The 23,979-nt window shown below is 36.5% G+C and overlaps 2 protein-coding genes across 11 annotated transcripts in view; one reads left to right on the forward strand and one right to left on the reverse strand.

Moving 5' to 3' along the window:
* The window catches only part of LOC143228773 (allene oxide synthase-lipoxygenase protein-like), a 141,841-nt gene that overhangs the window by 57,294 nt on the left and 60,568 nt on the right, over positions 1-23,979 (reverse strand). For 3 of the 10 annotated variants that reach the window (XM_076460117.1, XM_076460121.1, XM_076460114.1), the window contains 5 exons: positions 20,313-20,418; positions 16,196-16,287; positions 15,753-15,929; positions 14,662-14,825; positions 14,231-14,508 (listed from right to left, as the gene is read on the reverse strand). The exons of 5 other annotated variants lie outside the window; for them this stretch is intronic. In XM_076460117.1, the coding sequence (XP_076316232.1) occupies positions 14,394-14,508; positions 14,662-14,825; positions 15,753-15,929; positions 16,196-16,287; positions 20,313-20,418 (654 nt within the window). In that variant the 3' untranslated portion in view covers positions 14,231-14,393. Of the gene's footprint in view, positions 1-14,230; positions 14,509-14,661; positions 14,826-15,752; positions 15,930-16,195; positions 16,288-20,312; positions 20,419-23,979 lie in introns of those variants that run through there. 2 more of the 10 variants (XM_076460122.1, XM_076460120.1) reach the window with 1 other exon arrangement.
* Positions 12,012-14,168, forward strand: LOC143228775 (histone PARylation factor 1-like). Its single transcript, XM_076460124.1, is given in 4 exon segments — positions 12,012-12,139; positions 12,866-13,104; positions 13,764-13,973; positions 13,976-14,168. Coding segments are annotated over 3 exon segments (498 nt in total). The 5' UTR covers positions 12,012-12,139; positions 12,866-12,908; the 3' UTR covers positions 14,068-14,168.

Here is a 23,979-nt window from a genome sequence, read left to right on the forward strand (position 1 = left end):
TAGAGACAAGTAACTCTATGGTTCAGGGTTATGGTAGAGACAAGTAACCTATGGTTCTAGGGTTGCAGAAGTAACTCCCCATATCCAGGGCAGGTAGTAGAGACAAGTAACTCTATGGTTCAGGGTTACAGTAGAGACAAGCAAATTGGCATGGTTCAGGGCTGTAGAGACAAGTAACCCTATGGTCCAGGGTGATAGTAGAGACAAGCAAACCCTATGGTTCAGGGTTATAGTAGAGACAAGTAACCTCTATGGTTCAGGGAAGGCGTGGTAGAGACAAGTAACTCCATGGTTCAGGGCTATGGTAGAGCCGCTAACCTATGGTTCTGTGTCATGCAGAGACAAGCAACCCCATGGTCCAGGATTGCAGCAGAGACAAGCAACTCTATGGTCTTATGGGTGATAGGTAGAGACAAGTAACTCTATGGTTCAGGGTTCATAGTAGAGAAAGTAACTCCCATGGTTCAGGGTTATAGCAGAGACAAGTAACTCTATGGTTAAGGGTTACAGTGAGAGACAAGTAACTCCATGGTTCAGGAAGCCACAGCAGAGACAAGTAACTCTATGGTTCAGGGTTACAGTAGAGACAAGTAACTCTATGGTTCAGGGTTAACTTAGTAGAGACAAGTAACTCTATGGTTCAGGGTTACAGTAGAGACAAGTAACTCCCATGGTTCAGGGTTACAGTAGAGACAAGTAACTCTATGGTTCAGGGTTATTACAGTAGAGACAAGTAACTCCATGGTTCAGGGTTACAGTAGAGACAAGTAACTCTATGGTTCAGGGTTATAGTAGAGACAAGTAACTCTGGTTCAGGGTTGCAGTAGAGACAAGTAACTCTATGTTTCAGGTTACAGGGTAGAGACAAGTAACTCCCATGGTTCAGGGGTTATAGTAGAGACAAGTAACTCTATGGTTCAGGGTTACAGTAGAGACAAGTAACTCTATGGTTCAGGATTACAGTAGAGAGACAAGTAACTCTATGGTTCAGGGTTACAGTAGAGACAAAGTAACTCTAGTTTCAGGGGGTTACAGTAGTTAGACAAGCAACTCTATGGTTCAGGGTTCTTACAGTAGAGACAAGTAACTATGGTTCAGGGTTACAGTAGAGACAAGTAACTCTATGGTTCAGGGTTATCAGTAGAGACAAGTAACTCTATGGTTCAGGGTTACAGTAGAGACAAGTAACTCTATGGTTCAGGGTTACAGTAGAGACAAGTAACTCTATGGTTCAGGGTTACAAATGGTAGAGACAAGTAACTCTATGGTTCAGGGTTACAGTAGAGACAAGTAACTCCCAGTAGAGGTACTCGTTCAGATAGAGACAAGCAATCCTATGGTTCAGGTTTACAGTAGAGACAAGCACCCGGTGGTTCAGTGGCTACTGGCAGAGAGACAAGTAACTCCATGGTTCAGGGTTATTGAAGTAACCTCTATGGTTCAGGGTTACAGTAGAGACAAGTAACTCTATGGTTCAGGGTTACAGTAGACAAGTAACTCCATGGTTCAGGGTTACAGTAGAGACAAGTAACTCTATGGTTCAGGGTTACAGTAGAGACAAGTAACTCTATGGTTCAGGGTTACAGTAGAGACAAGTAACTCTATGGTTCAGGGTTACAGTAGAGACAAGTAACTCTATGGTTCAGGATTACAGTAGAGACAAGTAACTCTATGGTTCAGGGTTGCAGTAGAGACAAGTAACCTATGGTTCAGGGTTACAGTAGAGACAAGTAACTCTATGGTTCAGGGTTACAGTAGAGACAAGTAACTCTATGGTTCAGGGTTACAGTAGAGACAAGTAACTATGGTTCAGGGTTACAGTAGAGACAAGTAACTCTATGGTTCAGGGTTAAGGTAGAGACAAGTAACTCTATGGTTCAGGGTTACAGTAGAGACAAGTAACTATGGTTCAGGGTTACAGTAGAGACAAGTAACTCTATGGTTCAGGGTTACAGTAGAGACAAGTATGGTTCAGGATTTTGTTGAGCAGAGACAAGTAACTCTATGGTTCAGGGTTACAGTAGAGACAAGTAACTCTATGGTTCAGGGTTACAGTAGAGACAAGTAACTCTATGGTTCAGGGTTACAGTAGAGACAAGTAACTCTATGGTTCAGGGTTACAGTAGAGACAAGTAACTCTATGGTTCAGGGTTATGGTAGAGACAAGTAACTCTATGGTTCAGGGTTACAGTAGAGACAAGTAACTCTATGGTTCAGGGTTACAGTAGAGACAAGTAACTCTATGGTTCAGGGTTACAGTAGAGACAAGTAACTCTATGGTTCAGGGTTACAGGAGTAGAGACAAGTAACTCTATGGTTCAGGGTTACAGGTAGAGACAAGTAACTCTATGGTTCAGGGTTACAGTAGAGACAAGTAACTCTATGGTTCAGGGTTATAGTAGAGACAAGTAACTCTATGGTTCAGGGTTACAGTTAACTCTATGGTTCAGGGTTACAGTAGAGACAAGTAACTCTATGGTTCAGGGGTTACAGTAGAGACAAGTAACTCTATGGTTCAGGGTTACAGTAGAGACAAGTAACTCTATGGTTCAGGGTTACAGTAGAGACAAGTAACTCTATGGTTCAGGGGTTACAGGCAGAGACAAGTAACTCTATGGTTCAGGGTTACAGTAGAGACAAGTAACTCTATGGTTCAGGGTTACAGTAGAGACAAGTAACTCTATGGTTCAGGGTTACAGTAGAGACAAGTAACTCTATGGTTCAGGGTTACAGTAGAGACAAGTAACTATGGTTCAGGGTTACAGTAGAGACAAGTAACTCTATGGTTCAGGGTTACAGTAGAGACAAGTAACTCTATGGTTCAGGGTTACAGTAGAGACAAGTAACTCTATGGTTCAGGGTTATAGGCAGAGAAGCAAGTAACTCTATGGTTCAGGGTTACAGTAGAGACAAGTAACTCTATGGTTCAGGGATTACAGTAGAGACAAGTAACTCTATGGTTCAGGGTTACAGTAGAGACAAGTAACTCTATGGTTCAGGGGTTACAGTAGAGACAAGTAACTCTATGGTTCAGGTTTACAGTAGAGACAAGTAACTCTATGGTTCAGGGTTACAGTAGAGACAAGTAACTCTATGGTTCAGGGTTACAGTAGAGACAAGTAACTATGGTTCAGGGTTACAGTAGAGACAAGTAACTCTATGGTTCAGGGTTACAGTAGAGACAAGTAACTCTATGGTTCAGGGTTACAGTAGAGACAAGTAACTCTATGGTTCAGGATTACAGTAGAGACAAGTAACTCTATGGTTCAGGGTTACAGTAGAGACAAGTAACTCTATGGTTCAGGGTTACAGTAGAGACAAGTAACTCTATGGTTCATGGTTACAGTAGAGACAAGTAACTCTATGGTTCAGGGTTACAGTAGAGACAAGTAACTCTATGGTTCAGGGTTACAGTAGAGACAAGTAACTCTATGGTTCAGGGTTACAGTAGAGACAAGTAACTCTATGGTTCAGGGTTATGGTAGAGACAAGTAACTCTATGGTTCAGGGTTACAGTAGAGACAAGTAACTCTATGGTTCAGGGTTACAGTAGAGACAAGTAACTCTATGGTTCAGGGTTACAGTAGAGACAAGTAACTCTATGGTTCAGGGTTACAGTAGAGACAAGTAACTCTATGGTTCAGGGTTACAGTAGAGACAAGTAACTAACTATGGTTCAGGGTTACAGTAGAGACAAGTAACTCTATGGTTCAGGGTTACAGTAGAGACAAGTAACTCTATGGTTCAGGGTTACAGTAGAGACAAGTAACTCTATGGTTCAGGGTTACAGTAGAGACAAGTAACTATGGTTCAGGGTTACAGGTAGAGACAAGTAACTCTATGGTTCAGGGTTACAGTAGAGACAAGTAACTCTATGGTTCAGGGTTACAGTAGAGACAAGTAACTCTATGGTTCAGGGTTATGAGTAGACAAGTAACTCTATGGTTCAGGGTTACAGTAGAGACAAGTAACTCTATGGTTCAGGGTTTACAGTAGAGACAAGTAACTCTATGGTTCAGGGTTACAGTAGAGACAAGTAACTCTATGGTTCAGGGTTACAGTAGAGACAAGTAACTCTATGGGTTCAGGGATTGTCTAGGTAGTAGAGACAAGTAACTCTATGGTTCAGGGTTACAGTAGAGACAAGTAACTCTATGGTTCAGGGTTACAGTAGAGACAAGTAACTCTATGGTTCAGGGTTACAGTAGAGACAAGTAACTCTATGGTTCAGGGTTACAGTAGAGACAAGTAACTCTATGGTTCAGGGTTACAGTAGAGACAAGTAACTCTATGGTTCAGGGTTACAGTAGAGACAAGTAACTCTATGGTTCAGGGTTACAGTAGAGACAAGTAACTCTATGGTTCAGGGTTACAGTAGAGACAAGTAACTCTATGGTTCAGGGTTATGGTAGAGACAAGTAACTCTATGGTTCAGGGTTACAGTAGAGACAAGTAACTCTATGGTTCAGGGTTAACTCTATGGTTCAGGGTTAGAGAGACAAGTAACTCTATGGTTCAGGGTTACAGTAGAGACAAGTAACTCTATGGTTCAGGATTATAGTAGAGACAAGTAACTCTATGGTTCAGGGTTACAGTAGAGACAAGTAACTCTATGGTTCAGGGTTACAGTAGAGACAAGTAACTCTATGGTTCAGGGTTACAGTAGAGACAAGTAACTCTATGGTTCAGGGTTACAGTAGAGACAAGTAACTCTATGGTTCAGGGTTACAGTAGAGACAAGTAACTCTATGGTTCAGGGTTACAGTAGAGACAAGTAACTCTATGGTTCAGGGTTACAGTAGAGACAAGTAACTCTATGGTTCAGGGTTACAGTAGAGACAAGTAACTCTATGGTTCAGGGTTACAGTAGAGACAAGTAACTCTATGGTTCAGGGTTACAGTAGAGACAAGTAACTCTATGGTTCAGGGTTACAGTAGAGACAAGTAACTCTATGGTTCAGGGTTACAGTAGAGACAAGTAACTCTATGGTTCAGGGTTACAGTAGAGACAAGTAACTCTATGGTTCAGGGTTACAGTAGAGACAAGTAACTCTATGGTTCAGGGTTACAGTAGAGACAAGTAACTCTATGGTTCAGGGTTATGGTTCAGTTAGTAGAGACAAGTAACTCTATGGTTCAGGGTTACAGTAGAGACAAGTAACTCTATGGTTCAGGGTTACAGTAGAGACAAGTAACTCTATGGTTCAGGGTTACAGTAGAGACAAGTAACTCTATGGTTCAGGGTTAGGGTTAGAGACAAGTAACTCTATGGTTCAGGGTTACAGTAGAGACAAGTAACTCTATGGTTCAGGGTTACAGTAGAGACAAGTAACTCTATGGTTCAGGGTTACAGTAGAGACAAGTAACTATGGTTCAGGATTACAGTAGAGACAAGTAACTCTATGGTTCAGGGTTACAGTAGAGACAAGTAACTCTATGGTTCAGGGTTACAGTAGAGACAAGTAACTCTATGGTTCAGGGTTACAGTAGAGACAAGTAACTCTATGGTTCAGGGTTACAGTAGAGACAAGTAACTCTATGGTTCAGGGTTACAGTAGAGACAAGTAACTCTATGGTTCAGGGTTACAGTAGAGACAAGTAACTCTATGGTTCAGGGTTACAGTAGAGACAAGTAACTCTATGGTTCAGGGTTACAGTAGAGACAAGTAACTCTATGGTTCAGGGTTATAGTAGAGACAAGTAACTCTATGGTTCAGGGTTACAGTAGAGACAAGTAACTCTATGGTTCAGGGTTACAGTAGAGACAAGTAACTCTATGGTTCAGGGTTACAGTAGAGACAAGTAACTCTATGGTTCAGGGTTACAGTAGAGACAAGTAACTCTATGGTTCAGGGTTACAGTAGAGACAAGTAACTCTATGGTTCAGGGTTATAGTAGAGACAAGTAACTCTATGGTTCAGGGTTACAGTAGAGACAAGTAACTCTATGGTTCAGGGTTACAGTAGAGACAAGTAACTCTATGGTTCAGGGTTACAGTAGAGACAAGTAACTATGGTTCAGGGTTGCAGTAGAGACAAGAAACTCTATGGTTCAGGGTGATAGTAGAGACAAGTAACTCTATGGTTCAGGGTTATGATAGAGACAAGTAACTCTATGGTTCAGGGTTATGGTAGAGACAAGTAACTCTATGGTTCAGGGTTATGGTAGAGACAAGTAACTCTATGGTTCAGGGTTATGGTAGAGACAAGTAACTCTATGGTTCAGGGTTATAGTAGAGACAAGTAACTCTATGGTTCAGGGTTATAGTAGAGACAAGTAACTCTATGGTTCAGGATTATAGTAGAGACAAGTAACTCTATGGTTAAGGGTTACTGTAGAGACAAGTAACTCTATGGTTCAGGGTTACTGTAGAGACAAGTAACTCTATGGTTCAGGGTTACTGTAGAGACAAGTAACTCTATGGTTCAGGGTTATAGTAGAGACAAGTAACTCTATGGTTCAGGGTTACAGTAGAGACAAGTAACTCTATGGTTCAGGGTTACAGTAGAGACAAGTAACTCTATGGTTCAGGGTTACAGTAGAGACAAGTAACTCTATGGTTCAGGGTTACAGTAGAGACAAGTAACTCTATGGTTCAGGGTTACAGTAGAGACAAGTAACTCTATGGTTCAGGGTTACAGTAGAGACAAGTAACTCTATGGTTCAGGGTTACAGTAGAGACAAGTAACTCTATGGTTCAGGGTTACAGTAGAGACAAGTAACTCTATGGTTCAGGGTTATGGTAGAGACAAGTAACTCTATGGTTCAGGGTTACAGTAGAGACAAGTAACTCTATGGTTCAGGGTTACAGTAGAGACAAGTAACTCTATGGTTCACGGTTATAGTAGAGACAAGTAACTCTATGGTTCAGGGTTACAGTAGAGACAAGTAACTCTATGGTTCAGGGTTACAGTAGAGACAAGTAACTCTATGGTTCAGGGTTACAGTAGAGACAAGTAACTCTATGGTTCAGGGTTATGGTAGAGACAAGTAACTCTATGGTTCAGGGTTATAGTAGAGACAAGTAACTCTATGGTTCAGGGTTATGGTAGAGACAAGTAACTCTATGGTTCAGGGTTATAGTAGAGACAAGTAACTCTATGGTTCAGGGTTATAGTAGAGACAAGTAACTCTATGGTTCAGGGTTACAGTAGAGACAAGTAACTCTGGTTCAGGGTTACAGTAGAGACAAGTAACTCTATGGTTCAGGGTTACTGTAGAGACAAGTAATTCTATGGTTCAGGGTTACAGTAGAGACAAGTAACTCTATGGTTCAGGGTTACAGTAGAGACAAGTAACTCTATGGTTCAGGGTTACAGTAGAGACAAGTAACTCTATGGTTCAGGGTTACAGTAGAGACAAGTAACTCTATGGTTCAGGGTTATGGTAGAGACAAGTAACTCTATGGTTCAGGGTTATAGTAGAGACAAGTAACTCTATGGTTCAGGGTTATAGTAGAGACAAGTAACTCTATGGTTCAGGGTAATAGTAGAGACAAGTAACTCTATGGTTCAGGGTTATAGTAGAGACAAGTAACTCTATGGTTCAGGGTTATGGTAGAGACAAGTAACTCTATGGTTCAGGGTTATGGTAGAGACAAGTAACTATGGTTCAGGGTTATAGTAGAGACAAGTAACTCTATGGTTCAGGGTTATAGTAGAGACAAGTAACTCTATGGTTCAGGGTTACAGTAGAGACAAGTAACTCTATGGTTCAGGGTTACAGTAGAGACAAGTAACTCTATGGTTCACGGTTACAGTAGAGACAAGTAACTCTATGGTTCAGGGTTACAGTAGAGACAAGTAACTCTATGGTTCAGGGTTACAGTAGAGACAAGTAACTCTATGGTTCAGGGTTACAGTAGAGACAAGTAACTCTATGGTTCAGGGTTATGGTAGAGACAAGTAACTCTATGGTTCAGGGTTACAGTAGAGACAAGTAACTCTATGGTTCAGGGTTATGGTAGAGACAAGTAACTCTATGGTTCAGGGTTATGGTAGAGACAAGTAACTCTATGGTTCAGGGTTATGGTAGAGACAAGTAACTCTATGGTTCAGGGTTACAGTAGAGACAAGTAACTCTATGGTTCAGGGTTATGGTAGAGACAAGTAACTCTATGGTTCAGGGTTATAGTAGAGACAAGTAACTCTATGGTTCAGGGTTACAGTAGAGACAAGTAACTCTATGGTTCAGGGTTACAGTAGAGACAAGTAACTCTATGGTTCAGGGTTACAGTAGAGACAAGTAACTCTATGGTTCAGGGTTACAGTAGAGACAAGTAACTATGGTTCAGGGTTACAGTAGAGACAAGTAACTCTATGGTTCAGGGTTACAGTAGAGACAAGTAACTCTATGGTTCAGGGTTACAGTAGAGACAAGTAACTCTATGGTTCAGGGTTACAGTAGAGACAAGTAACTCTATGGTTCAGGGTTACAGTAGAGACAAGTAACTCTATGGTTCAGGGTTACAGTAGAGACAAGTAACTCTGGTTCAGGGTTACGGTAGAGACAAGTAACTCTATGGTTCAGGGTTACAGTAGAGACAAGTAACTATGGTTCAGGGTTACAGTAGAGACAAGTAACTCTATGGTTCAGGGTTATAGTAGAGACAAGTAACTCTATGGTTCAGGGTTATAGTAGAGACAAGTAACTCTATGGTTCAGGGTTATAGTAGAGACAAGTAACTCTATGGTTCAGGGTTACAGTAGAGACAAGTAACTCTATGGTTCAGGGTTACAGTAGAGACAAGTAACTCTATGGTTCAGGGTTATAGTAGAGACAAGTAACTCTATGGTTCAGGGTTATAGTAGAGACAAGTAACTCTATGGTTCAGGGTTATGGTAGAGACAAGTAACTCTATGGTTCAGGGTTATAGTAGAGACAAGTAACTCTATGGTTCAGGGTTATAGTAGAGACAAGTAACTCTATGGTTCAGGGTTACAGTAGAGACAAGTAACTCTATGGTTCAGGGTTACAGTAGAGACAAGTAACTCTATGGTTCAGGGTTACAGTAGAGACAAGTAACTCTATGGTTCAGGGTTACAGTAGAGACAAGTAACTCTATGGTTCAGGGTTACAGTAGAGACAAGTAACTCTATGGTTCAGGGTTACAGTAGAGACAAGTAACTCTATGGTTCAGGGTTACAGTAGAGACAAGTAACTCTATGGTTCAGGGTTACAGTAGAGACAAGTAACTCTATGGTTCAGGGTTACAGTAGAGACAAGTAACTCTATGGTTCAGGGTTATGGTTCAGTAGAGACAAGTAACTCTATGGTTCAGGGTTACAGTAGAGACAAGTAACTCTATGGTTCAGGGTTACAGTAGAGACAAGTAACTCTATAGTTCATGGTTATAGTAGAGACAAGTAACTCTATGGTTCAGGGTTACAGTAGAGACAAGTAACTATGGTTCACGGTTACAGTAGAGACAAGTAACTCTATGGTTCAGGGTTATAGTAGAGACAAGTAACTCTATGGTTCAGGGTTACAGTAGAGACAAGTATCTCTATGGTTCAGGATTACAGTAGAGACAAGTAACTCTATGGTTCAGGGTTATACTAGAGACAAGTAACTCTATGGTTCAGGGTTATAGTAGAGACAAGTAACTCTATGGTTCAGGGTTATAGTAGAGACAAGTTAACTCTTTGTATCATATTTCATTGATGAAATGTCCATACTTATTACTAAACATTCTATAAATATTAACTTTTATATATAATAGTAATTAAATTTATATATTTTTCTCCAGAAAAGGCTTCTCCAGTAAATAAATTGGAGGATGAAAATAGTGAAATAAAGCTTCCTTCTTCTCCAGGCGATATCCATGAAAATATTAAGTCAAAGTTTCTAAACAATGCCAGAAGACTTCTTTCATTTTTGGGAGTTTTGTAAATCCATGAATGCTGAAAAGCCACAGGGTAACCTTTAAACTCAAAATTGTTTCTTTCTGTAAAATAATAATAAAGATTGTTTGCCAGTATGGGACAGAAAGTTCCTGCACTTAAACCTTCGTATTACACAACTTAAAACATTTTAAATTATGTTTATTTTCAGAGAAATAGGTGGAGTGTAATTATTAAAATTTGTTAGCTGGTACATTTAATTTTTAACAAACAATTAAAATGTGTGTTATCTTTTATAAATGTGTGCATAATATTATGAGTATTGTTTTAAGGTGTTTCTAAAATAAATAATCATTGTATTTGAATTTGTTAAACTATGAAATATTAAGGCTTTAGTTATCACATATATGATATTTTGTGCAATGCTTTCTCTCAACCAAACATGCAGGGGGCTGGGTCATTAGATTGACTATAATTCGAAATTTATTGTGTTTTTTTCATAGAACCTAACGAGCTTTTATTATTATGTACATGTCTGTGAATTATCAATTTCACTATGGCTCAGGCTGAGAAGTTGTGGTCAAGATAATGCACATTTGATAAAAATTTGTATTATTTTGTCCTGCTTACAGTTTTACATCTACTTGACCCATGAACTCTTCAGAATGCAACCTACACTTTTATTCAGTATTTCTGTATTTTGTATCTGATACTTCCTCTCTTCTACCTCAAATTGTTGTTAACTAATCACTTTAGAGTAAAAAAAAATAGATAGCTCTGACATCAAATATATAATACCATTCTGTAAAAGTTTATGACATATGATCCTTGGCCCTCCCTATACAAATAAGGTTAAATAATTATTACATTGCTAAATAATATCCAGAAAACTGACACAACTTCAGTGAAGAAGCCACTTGTCATGCTAGAAGTCTCAGATTTTATCCCAAGACAAGGAGATGCTGGAACTTAGAGCTTAACCATTTTCAGCCCCTGTAATAGTGATTTCCTTTATAGATGGACTTAGAAATAACATTTTGACTTAGAGTTTAGATTAATTCTGTTCATTATAAAGGAAATTATAGAGATTTGTTCTCAAGTTCATTTATTCCACAAGCTTGTGGAACCTTCAGTTGGACAGAGGTTATTAAGTCTTTAACAATGTTTATAAAAATGCTAGCCAAAGGTGTACGTGGTTTCTTATAGCAAAGTGACCTCAGGCTATATGCTGTGTCTACGAGGAAACAATTCCCTGATTTTAGCATTGTAAGTCAAAGAAACTTATATACTGTCCCACAGTGGGATGTGTACTGAGTGAACAGATTTCTAAGCTTGTATTAAGTTTAATGATACAATGAAATCCACATTTATAGCTACCCCATTCTTACCCCAATGCTGTTGTAAATCACTCTAGACTATTAATTTACAATTATATAGTTTTTACTTTTAAGAATTATTATATTTAATATTGTACATAAAGTCACAAGTCCTTAGTCTTCTGTGGCATAAGCTGGTTGGTTTTCCAACATTTTATTTGAGGCTAAGGCAGTTTAACTGGTTTGTTCTAGATGCCTTAAAAAATGCATTGGGAATTGAACTTGTAGGACCATTTGATATTCTGGGGAAAAAAGCTTAGGAACATTCATGTACAGAAACCCAGTGACTTCCTCCGTCACTGGCGATATTACTACGATCCACCAGAGTTTCAGGCGGTCTTTAAAGGTGACAACAAAACCCAGTATCACTTAGGATACTTCAGGTAAAACGTTTCTCCTTCCAAAATAATTTTGTTGCCGATCGACTGTTTAACTGTATCTGATGGTAAAAGTTCACCGTGTTTCCATCATGTATAAAAGGATAAAACAGAAACTGTTTAAAATTACTTTGTTTTTTACTACTTAAGTTTTAAGATCACTTATCCATCCACTGTAGAACTTTTAAATACAGACGTAGTCAGACGAGAAGAAAACTAGTCGGAGAAATGTATTTAGTGCATGTGTTTGAGATTTGAAGACATCTTGTGTTGATAGTAAGGAACATCATATTGATGTAAGTAACTTCAGGGTATTTATTTATGTTAAATGGACAACTTCCAAGTTCACAGGAAGTATCATGATTCATAAGTGGTTATACAAAGAGTGTTAACTGATTTCTCCTGAGAGATGTTAGGAGAATAACTAACCTTCTTGTTCACATTAGAGATGAACCGGTGAACCACCAGTATTTGTAGCTGCTAATTCTGCTACTAGGGGATGCAAGATCACTCCTGTAGGCGACAATCTTTTTGCTGCTGTCAAGTAAGTTCTTACCTTTAACCCTTTTTACAACAGAAATCTTATGGTAAAACCTCATAGCGTGAGAGGTTTTCTTTACATTTCTACCCACTACATGAAATATGGTTATTTCTTTGCCTGTTTTGCATTTTGTGTGGTTCAATTGAAAATGATTTTAAAGTAAACAAGAATTCTATATTAATTGGTCATGTGTTAGCAGTATCAAGTATACCTATGTTTGCAGTATAAATCAAAACCTAGTCTGAGAACTATGATCCAAGAGTTAGCTGTTAGTACTGTCAAATAACTGCTTTCCTTCCAATCTACCAGTTTAAAATTATGGATAGCTTGCTGTATCTATGTGAAAGAAATTCCACCAACTCCACGTATATATACATTTAATACATTTGGTAATGATCTCAAATTTGTATAGTCTTTTCAATAAGTAACATAAAGGAACTTCTGTTGCTGAAGGGTTTTTGGACAAATAACTAAGAACCATTTTGTTCTATCTGGTAAAGTTTATGATTTATGTTGGGAATCAGATGATGTTTTATGTTAAACCTATATATTAATCGATGCATATAGTATGTGTGATAGCATTCATTATTACCTATTACATATACATTCTTCATTGGAAGCCGATCAAAATATGGTTTTCAGCTTAAAACAATTTTGTATTAAACGGTATTGTAAACAGCTTCCTCCCAAAGCTGAAACGTGTTTAGTTTTTGATTTTATATTTATCAGCGTGGAAATAACAAAAGTTCTTCAGACGTCTTGTGCAAAGAAAATGAAAGACAAATTACTCGAAATCCAAGAGACATTAAAGAAGTGGGCAGACAAACATCACTACAGTTTAGAAACAAAAACAATGAATATTAAAAAGAGGAACAGAAAGATAGTGACAAAGACGTTCCACGGTGCGGGAATAGTTGTCCCCGTCGACAGTAATAACGTGGGTTATAGACCTCTACCAGAAACTAACAGTAAGTAATTATACCTTGTGAACTTCGCTTGTGATTTGTTTTCTAAAATACACCACTTAGAGTTAGTTTACAGACAATCTTAATGAATGTTATTAATGTAAATGCATCTACCTAAACAAACCCACTAGAAAATCAAGCACAAAATGTTTACTGTTTCTTGTTCCGGGACAGAAAGTGTTATTTTCCAATTGCTTATGTCTAAAATAAATGGAAAAGACCTATTTTTCTCTTCAAACTTTGCTTTTGTGACCTGGGAGCATATAACGAAAACATGATAGGAGACTGTATTTAGGGGCTGATACGTGAAAGTGATTTACATTACAGTCACAAATATCGAAAAACTACTCACTTCTAAACATTTTTGTATAACTTTAGTATAAATACATGTAAATCTTGATTCATATGTTGTTTTATTCAGACCTTATGTAAATGAAAATGTGCAAATTTGTCCGTTTTTATATATAAAATAGGTGAATATCTAAATTTCATTATCCAGGTCACATAAGCAAAGTTTGAAGGGAATAATGGCCATTTTCTGTACTTTTACAACATAAGCAGTTAAGAAATAACACATACTATCCAGGAACAAAATATGTGTTAAGTAGTGTTATTAGTTGAGAGTTAAAATATTCTAATGAATTAGGAATACGTGTTTCCAGGTAACCTCAAAAACATTCTTGCCAGGATATGCGACAGTAAAACTGACAAGGAACGAGACAGACACCTTGATGACTTGCATGAAATAATGACCTTGGTCCAGTTTGCCAACGATGAATGTGACTATGGAATGGGATTTGAATTAGGAATGGATCTATTCTGTTACGGAGATTCCAGGCTCCATCCCCATATCCTAAACCTGTTGCCATTAGCGTCGATCTTTTGGGAAGAAACGAGTTTGGGAAGATTTTGGAAGCTCATCTGTCAGATCGAAAATATACACCAGACCTCAGTGTTCTGAGCTAGATATCTCATTGATAAGAGCATATATATATTCATTACTTAGATTGGTGTAGTTCTTATATATTTTATGTAGCTTATTAAAATAAAACTGAGTTTGTTTTTTATATAGTTCACTTTATGATTGGGTGTTTATGAAACGAATTAGAAAACCAGAATTGTAGGCAAATGAGAAAATACATAAGGTCAGTTTATTAAATCATAAAACCATGGTAAAAAGTATTAATAAAAAATTTCTGTATATTTCCACAAAATGAGCAAACATATAATTAAGCTGCAGTTAAAACAAATCATTTCTATAGCCTTAAAAATAATCAAATGCTTTGTGTATTTTAGATGCTAATGGAATTTGGAACAATCTCAGGATCCAGCCAAGAGTAGGGGAAGTCAGCAGTTTTATTCCGTTGTTGAATATTTTTGCTGATTGCTTTCAGTTCTGCACGGAATCTAGCAAGAAGTAAACAGCACATTGAAATGTTGCTAAATAAAGACCCCTTCACAATTATACATACAGCATCTGTTATAAGCTCCTGAACAAAAGACACTGTAAATAATTATTTTTTAAAAAGTTTTTCTTTCACTATATACTGAATTACTCACTCTTGGGCAGCTCTTACACAGACTGGGTGGTATAAATATTGAACTTCAAAATCGCCCAGAGATTTGGTTCCTCGAGCACTTAGCAGCTTGGTTATAACCATTATATCAAGAGTTGTTTCTTTATCTGGCAGAGTCCTCAAGACGTCCTGAAGTGTGCGTGGCCTCTACAGAAGTGCAGCATACAAAGATGAAAAAAAAGATTACATTAAAAGAAACATGATTTAAGATGTAGAGATACTAGAAATTTAAAAACCAGCTTTAGTGTGTCAATTCCCACGTTTTCTTTCTCATAGCTGTGGCCGAGTCGTCTGAAGGTTGCAGGTTCAAATCCCCATCACACCAAACATGCTTGCCCTTTCAGCTGTGGGGGCATTATAAGGTCAATCCCACTATTTGTTGGTGAAAGAGTAGCCCAAGAGTTGGCAGTGGGTGGTGATGACTAGTTGCCTTCCCTCTAATCTTAAACATTGCTAAATTAGGGACAGCTAAAGCAGATAGCCCTCGAGTAGCTTTGTACAAAATTAAGGAAACAAATCTTATAGCAGCTATTCTCTGCTAGTTGCTACAGAATTATCGGTTATAATCACAACATTATGTCCATGGACAACATGGCATTCAGTGCACACTTTTGCAGAAATGATGACATTCAAATGAGAAAGGTTTCCACAGGTGTTGAAATTGGTTGAAAATAGATGTTTTTGTTTGTTTGTTTGTTTCATTTTAAATGTCATTCCTAAGATTAAGAGGTTGGCCATCTTCTCATATCAAAACCATACCCCTGCTAACCCTGAAGACTTGTGTAGGGCGACACAATGTTGCTGTCACGACTGACAACAAGCCACAGTTATGAGGCCAAGTTCACGTCCACCTTATTAACTCCTATCTACATATAACCTTGAACTTCTTCAAAGCAATATGGATAAACTTATCTAGAATAACAGTATCTTTAAAAAGTCAGTACAGTATTTTTTAAACCCATAATATCACTCAAGCTAAACACTTTACAAGGTACTCTAGGACTTCAAGTGAATAGCATACAATTGATTGTTTCATTCTTGTTTTTACAAATTGGCAACACTAATGACACTTACTTTGTCTTGAATAATTTCATCACATACAATGCCAGGATAATTTGGTGGAAAACCATACTCTGAATATTGCTGGAAGTTAGCTGCAGCATGTCCAATGCTACAAGTCGATATCACAACACTCACCACATCAATAACCTGATCAACTGTGGTGAATTTTCCACTTTCTCCTGGAACACCCTAATCCAAAAATAAATCACTCTATAGTCTGATACGTTTACCACAAGAATACGTTTTTTGGGGTTGAGAAAGTTGTCAACTTGATTCATCTACATTTTTACCAATACAAGGAAGGGGGTTACGAGACCCAGCTGTTGAGAATTTATCAAAGAAAAACTTTACACTGGAATAAACCAGTAATAATATTTTTTTTTCCTCACTGAAAGTTTTTGTAAATATATGATTAAACTAGTCGTTTGTACATACAAACAAGCCAATGTACGTACCAACAAGCCAACACCACCTTCGTTTCTACTTAGAACCAATTCTTCTCTCCAGTGCTGGAGTTCAGTGTCATTGGTAACCTTCTGTGGCTCATCTGAAAAAAAAAAAGTGTTAAACTCCTCATAGTTTTGATGAAAAATAGTTTTGGAAACTTTCTGGATGAATAGTTTAAGACATTCGAGTGAAACATTTCACAGTTACAACAGTTATTTTATATAACTCCATCAAAATTGGCTTGAGAAGTTTATGTTTTATGAAAAGTACCATATAACACTTATAAAAACCAAAACTTGTTCCATTGAGTGCAGTTTATATGTAGTCTTATCACCATCAACTTGTGATTTAAAAACCGTATAGCCATTCACAAGGTGGACCTTTCTTCTTCAGGGGTAAACTGGGACAGTACTGAAGAAGAAAGGGTACATTTTTTCAAAGTGCTTGGGTTACAGGGTTTTAACTTCTATCAAGACTTTGAACCTGTTTGTTTTTTAACATCATCTTGTGGAAACCTCTAAATTTCCTGTACGGCTGCCACTGTTTGCAGAAGAAAAAGTGTGTTAACTTGTAACATACTAAACTACCATAGAGAACCAATACCACCAGAAAATTAATGGTTAGCACAACAGTTGGTCTTCTGTGGGTTTTATCTACTGAAAGCTAAACCCTTGAAGGAGATGCAAATGAGGTCCACAAGTATTCATCAAAACAGATGAATAATACCCGAGATAGTTCAAATACCACTTTCAGCAACGTCACAAGAATTCACCAAAACAGATGAATAATACCAGAGATAGTTCTAATACCACTTTCAGCAACGTCACAAATATTCACCAAAACAGATGAATAATACCGAGATAGTTCTAATACCACTTTCAGCAACGTCACAAGTATTCACCAAAACAGATGAATAATACCAGAGATAGTTCTAATACCACTTTCAGCAATGTCACAAGAATTCACCAAAACAGATGAATAATACCAGAGATAGTTCTAATACCACTTTCAGCAACGTCACAAGTATTCACCAAAACAGATGAATAATACCCGAGATAGTTCTAATACCACTTTCAGCAACGTCACAAGTATTCACCAAAACAGATGAATAATACCGAGATAGTTCAAATACCACTTTCAGCAATGTCACAAGAATTCACCAAAACAGATGAATAATACCAGAGATAGTTCTAATACCACTTTCAGCAACGTCACAAATATTCACCAAAACAGATGAATAATACCCGAGATAGTTCTAATACCACTTTCAGTAACGTCACAAGTATTCACCAAAACAGATGAATAATACCAGAGATAGTTCTAATACCACTTTCAGTAACGTTACAAGTATTCATCAAAACAGATGAATAATACCCGAGATAGTTCTAATACCACTTTCAGCAACGTCACAAAAATTCACCAAAACAGATGAATAATACCCGAGATAGTTCTAATACCACTTTCAGTAACGTCACAAGTATTCACCAAAACAGATGAATAATACCAGAGATAGTTCTAATACCACTTTCAGTAACGTCACAAGTATTCATCAAAACAGATGAATAATACCCGAGATAGTTCTAATACCACTTTCAGCAACGTCACAAAAATTCACCAAAACAGATGAATAATACCCGAGATAGTTCTAATACCACTCAGCAACGTCACAAGTATTCACGAAAACAGATGAATAATACCCGAGATAGTTCAAATACCACTTTCAGCAATGTCACAAGAATTCACCAAAACAGATGAATAATACCAGAGATAGTTCTAATACCACTTTCAGCAACGTCACAAATATTCACCAAAACAGATGAATAATACCCGAGATAGTTCTAATACCACTTTCAGCAACGTCACAAGTATTCACCAAAACAGATGAATAATACCCGAGATAGTTCTAATACCACTTTCAGCAATGTCACAAGAATTCACCAAAACAGATGAATAATACCAGAGATAGTTCTAATACCACTTTCAGCAACGTCACAAATATTCACCAAAACAGATGAATAATACCAGAGATAGTTCTAATACCACTTTCAGTAACGTCACAAGTATTCACCAAAACAGATGAATAATACCCGAGATAGTTCAAATACCACTTTCAGCAATGTCACAAGAATTCACCAAAACAGATGAATAATACCAGAGATAGTTCTAATACCACTTTCAGCAACGTCACAAATATTCACCAAAACAGATGAATAATACCCGAGATAGTTCTAATACCACTTTCAGTAACATCACAAGTATTCACTAAAACAGATGAATAATACCCGAGATAGTCCTAATACCACTTTCAGCAACGTCACAAGTATTCATCAAAAAATGATGAATAATACCCGATATAGTTCTAATACCACTTTCAGTAACGTCACAAGTATTCACCAAAACAGATGAATAATACCAGAGATAGTTCTAATACCACTTTCAGTAACGTTACAAGTATTCACCAAAACAGATGAATAATACCAGAGATAGTTCTAATACCACTTTCAGTAACGTCACAAGTATTCATCAAAACAGATGAATAATACCCGAGATAGTTCTAATACCACTTTCAGCAACGTCACAAAAATTCACCAAAACAGATGAATAATACCCGAGATAGTTCTAATACCACTCAGCAACGTCACAAGTATTCACGAAAACAGATGAATAATACCCGAGATAGTTCTAATACCACTCAGCAACGTCACAAGTATTCACCAAAACAGATGAATAATACCAGAGATAGTTCTAATACTACTTTCAGTAACGTCACAAGTATTCACCAAAACAGATGACTAATACCCGAGATAGTTCTAATACCACTTTCAGCAACGTCACAAGTATTCACCAAAACAGATGAATAATACCCGAGATAGTTCTAATACCACTTTGAGCAACGTCACAAGTATTCACCAAAACAGATGAATAATACCAGAGATAGTTCTAATACCACTTTCAGTAACATCACAAATATTCATCATAAAATGATGAATAATACCCGATATAGTTCTAATATCACTTTCAGTAACGTCACAAGTATTCACCAAAACAGATGAATAATACCAGAGATAGTTCTAATACCACTTTCAGTAACGTTACAAGTATTCACCAAAACAGATGAATAATACCAGAGATAGTTCTAATACCACTTTCAGTAACGTCACAACTATTCACCAAAACAGATGAATAATACCAGAGATAGTTCTAATACCACTTTCAGTAACGTCACAAGTATTCATCAAAACAGATGAATAATACCCGAGATAGTTCTAATACCACTTTCAGCAACGTCACAAAAATTCACCAAAACAGATGAATAATACCCGAGATAGTTCTAATACCACTCAGCAACGTCACAAGTATTCACCAAAACAGATGAATAATACCAGAGATAGTTCTAATACCACTTTCAGTAACGTCACAAGTATTCATCAAAACAGATGAATAATACCCGAGATAGTTCTAATACCACTTTCAGCAACGTCACAAAAAATTCACCAAAACAGATGAATAATACCCGAGATAGTTCTAATACCACTCAGCAACGTCACAAGTATTCACCAAAACAGATGAATAATACCAGAGATAGTTCTAATACTACTTTCAGTAACGTCACAAGTATTCACCAAAACAGATGAATAATACCAGAGATAGTTCTAATACCACTTTCAGTAACATCACAAGTATTCACTAAAACAGATGAATAATACCCGAGATAGTTCTAATACCACTTTCAGTAACGTCACAAGTATTCAGTAAAACAGATGAATAATACCAGAGATAGTTCTAATACCACTTTCAGCAACGTCACAAGTATTCACCAAAACAGATGAATAATACCCGAGATAGTTCTAATACCACTTTCAGCAACGTCACGAGTATTCACTAAAACAGATGAATAATACCCGAGATAGTTCTAATACCACTTTCAGTAACGTCACAAGTATTCACTAAAACAGATGAATAATACCAGAGATAGTTCTAATACCACTTTCAGCAACGTCACGAGTATTCACTAAAACAGATGAATAATACCCGAGATAGTTCTAATACCACTCAGCAACGTCACAAGTATTCACCAAAACACATACTTTCTTAAATTCTATGTTCACACTTGTTATAACATACCGTAGTAAAACTTGACAACTTTGGTAACGTAGTTACGTATGGCTGTGAATATAGCGGTAGAATCGTCCCTGTATGGATAATAGGGTAAGACGTTGGGATCGTCAACCTGTTAAAACAAACATCACTTGTAAACACCCAAGAGAACATTGGCTACATGATACATGTGTACAGTAATGTAAATATAGTAAACACCTGTTGTATTGTCTCCATCACTCGTTCAAAGATACATACTTATTTCAAAAATTAAGTTGGATACTATTTTAGAATTTCTTTGTTTTGGAATTTCGCAGAAAGCTACTCGAGGGCTATCTGTGCTAGCCGTCCATAATTTAGCAGTGTAAGAATAGAGGGAAGGCAGCTAGTCATACCACCCACCGCCAACTCTTGAGCTACTCTTTTACCAACGAAAAGTGGGATTGACCGTCACTTATAACGCCCCCACGGTTGGGAGGGCGAGCATGTTTCGCGCGAACCTGCGACCCTCAGATTACGAAGCGCACGCCTTAACGCGCTAGGCCATGTCAGGCCCACTATTTTAGAAAAGTACATACAAATAACAACAACAAACCTTAAAACTTCTGAACCCTAGTAAGTAATGTATAGTGAGCTGTGTTAATAATGACAATGGTACCTAGTAAGTAATGTATAGTGAGCTGTGTTAATAATGACAATGGTATCTAGTAAGAAATGTATAGTAATCTGTATTAATAATGACAATGGTATCTAGTAAGTAATGTATAGTCAACTGTGTTAATAATGACAATGGTACCTAGTAAGTAATGTATAGTAAGATGTGTTAATAGTGACAATGGTATCTAGTAAGTAATGTATAGTAAGCCGTGTTAATAATGACAATGGTACCTTGTAAGTAATCTATAGTAATCTGTATTAATAATGACAATGGTACCTAGTAAGTAATGTATAGTGAGCTGTGTTAATAATGACAATGGTATCTAGTAAGTAATGTATAGTAATCTGTATTAATAATGACAATGGTATCTAGTAAGTAATGTATAGTCAACTGTGTTAATAGTGACAATGGTATCTAGTAAGTAATGTATAGTCAACTGTGTTAATAGTGACAATGGTATCTAGTAAGTAATGTATAGTCAACTGTGTTAATAGTGACAATGGTATCTAGTAAGTAATGTACAGTAAGCTGTGTTAATAGTGACAATGGTATCTAGTAAGTAATGTATAGTCAACTGTGTTAATAGTGACAATGGTATCTAGTAAGTAATGTATAGTCAACTGTGTTAATAGTGACAATGGTATCTAGTAAGTAATGTACAGTAAGCTGTGTTAATAATGACAATGGTATCTAGTAAGTAATGTATAGTAAGCTGTGTTAATAATGACAATGGTATCTAGTAAGTAATGTACAGTAAGCTGTGTTAATAATGGCAATGGTATCTAGTAAGTAATCTACAGTAAGCTGTGTTAATAGTGACAATGGTACTTGGTAAGTAATCTACAGTAAGCTGTGTTAATCATGACAATGGTATCTAGTAAGTAATGTATAGTAAGCTGTGTTAATAATGACAATGGTATCTAGTAAGTAATCTATAGTAAGCTGTGTTAATAATGACAATGGTATCTAGTAAGTAATGTAGAGTAAGCCGTGTTAATAATGACAATGGTACCTAGTAAGTAATGTATAGTAATCTGTGTTAATAATGACAATGGTACCTAGTAAGTAATGTATAGTGAGCTGTGTTAATAATGACAATGGTACCTTGTAAGTAATCTATAGTAATCTGTATTAATAATGACAATGGTACCTAGTAAGTAATGTATAGTAATCTGTATTAATAATGACAATGGTACCTAGTAAGTAATGTATAGTGAGTTGTGTTAATAATGACAATGGTACCTAGTAAGTAATCTACAGTAAGCTGTGTTAATAGTGACAATGGTATCTAGTAAGTAATGTATAGTCAACTGTGTTAATCATGACAATGGTATCTAGTAAGTAAAGTATAGTCAACTGTGTTAATAGTGACAATGGTATCTAGTAAGTAATGTATAGTCAACTGTGTTAATAGTGACAATGGTATCTAGTAAGTAATGTATAGTCAACTGTGTTAATAGTGACAATGGTATCTAGTAAGTAATGTATAGTGAGCTGTGTTAATAATGACAATGGTATCTAGTAAGTAATGTATAGTAATCTGTATTAATAATGACAACGGTATCTAGTAAGTAATGTATAGTCAACTGTGTTAATAGTGACAATGGTATCTAGTAAGTAATGTATAGTCAACTGTGTTAATAGTGACAATGGTATCTAGTAAGTAATGTATAGTCAACTGCGTTAATAGTGACAATGGTATCTAGTAAGTAATGTACAGTAAGCTGTGTTAATAATGACAATGGTATCTAGTAAGTTGTGTATAGTAAGCTGTGTTAATAATGACAATGGTATCTAGTAAGTAATGTACAGTAAGCTGTGTTAATAATGACAATGGTATCTAGTAAGTAATCTACAGTAAGCTGTGTTAATAGTGACAATGGTACTTGGTAAGTAATCTACAGTAAGCTGTGTTAATCATGACAATGGTATCTAGTAAGTAATGTATAGTAAGCTGTGTTAATAATGACAATGGTATCTAGTAAGTAATCTATAGTAAGCTGTGTTAATAATGACAATGGTATCTAGTAAGTAATGTATAGTAATCTGTGTTAATAATGACAATGGTACCTAGTAAGTAATGTATAGTGAGCTGTGTTAATAATGACAATGGTACCTTGTAAGTAATCTATAGTAATCTGTATTAATAATGACAATGGTACCTAGTAAGTAATGTATAGTAATCTGTATTAATAATGACAATGGTACCTAGTAAGTAATGTATAGTGAGTTGTGTTAATAATGACAATGGTACCTAGTAAGTAATCTACAGTAAGCTGTGTTAATAGTGACAATGGTATCTAGTAAGTAATGTATAGTCAACTGTGTTAATCATGACAATGGTATCTAGTAAGTAAAGTATAGTCAACTGTGTTAATAGTGACAATGGTATCTAGTAAGTAATGTATAGTCAACTGTGTTAATAGTGACAATGGTATCTAGTAAGTAATGTATAGTGAGCTGTGTTAATAATGACAATGGTACCTAGTAAGTAATTTATAGTAATCTGTATTAATAATGACAATGGTACCTAGTAAGTAATGTATAGTAATCTGTATTAATAATGACAATGGTACCTAGTAAGTAATGTATAGTGAGCTGTGTTAATAATGACAATGGTACCTAGTAAGTAATGTATAGTAATCTGTATTAATAATGACAATGGTACCTAGTAAGTAATGTATAGTGAGTTGTGTTAATAATGACAATGGTACCTAGTAAGTAATCTACAGTAAGCTGTGTTAATAGTGACAATGGTATCTAATAAGTAATGTACAGTAAGCTGTGTTAATAATGACAATGGTATCTAGTAAGTAATCTACAGTAAGCTGTGTTAATAGTGACAATGGTACTTGGTAAGTAATCTACAGTAAGCTGTGTTAATAGTGACAATGGTATCTAGTAAGTAATCTATAGTAAGCTGTGTTAATAATGACAATGGTACCTGGTAAGTAATCTACAGTAAGCTGTGTTAATCATGACAATGGTATCTAGTAAGTAATGTATAGTAAGCTGTATTAATAATGACAATGGTAC

The sequence above is a fragment of the Tachypleus tridentatus genome, chromosome 10, assembly GCF_004210375.1.
Source record: "Tachypleus tridentatus isolate NWPU-2018 chromosome 10, ASM421037v1, whole genome shotgun sequence".
Classification (NCBI taxonomy): domain Eukaryota; kingdom Metazoa; phylum Arthropoda; class Merostomata; order Xiphosura; family Limulidae; genus Tachypleus; species Tachypleus tridentatus.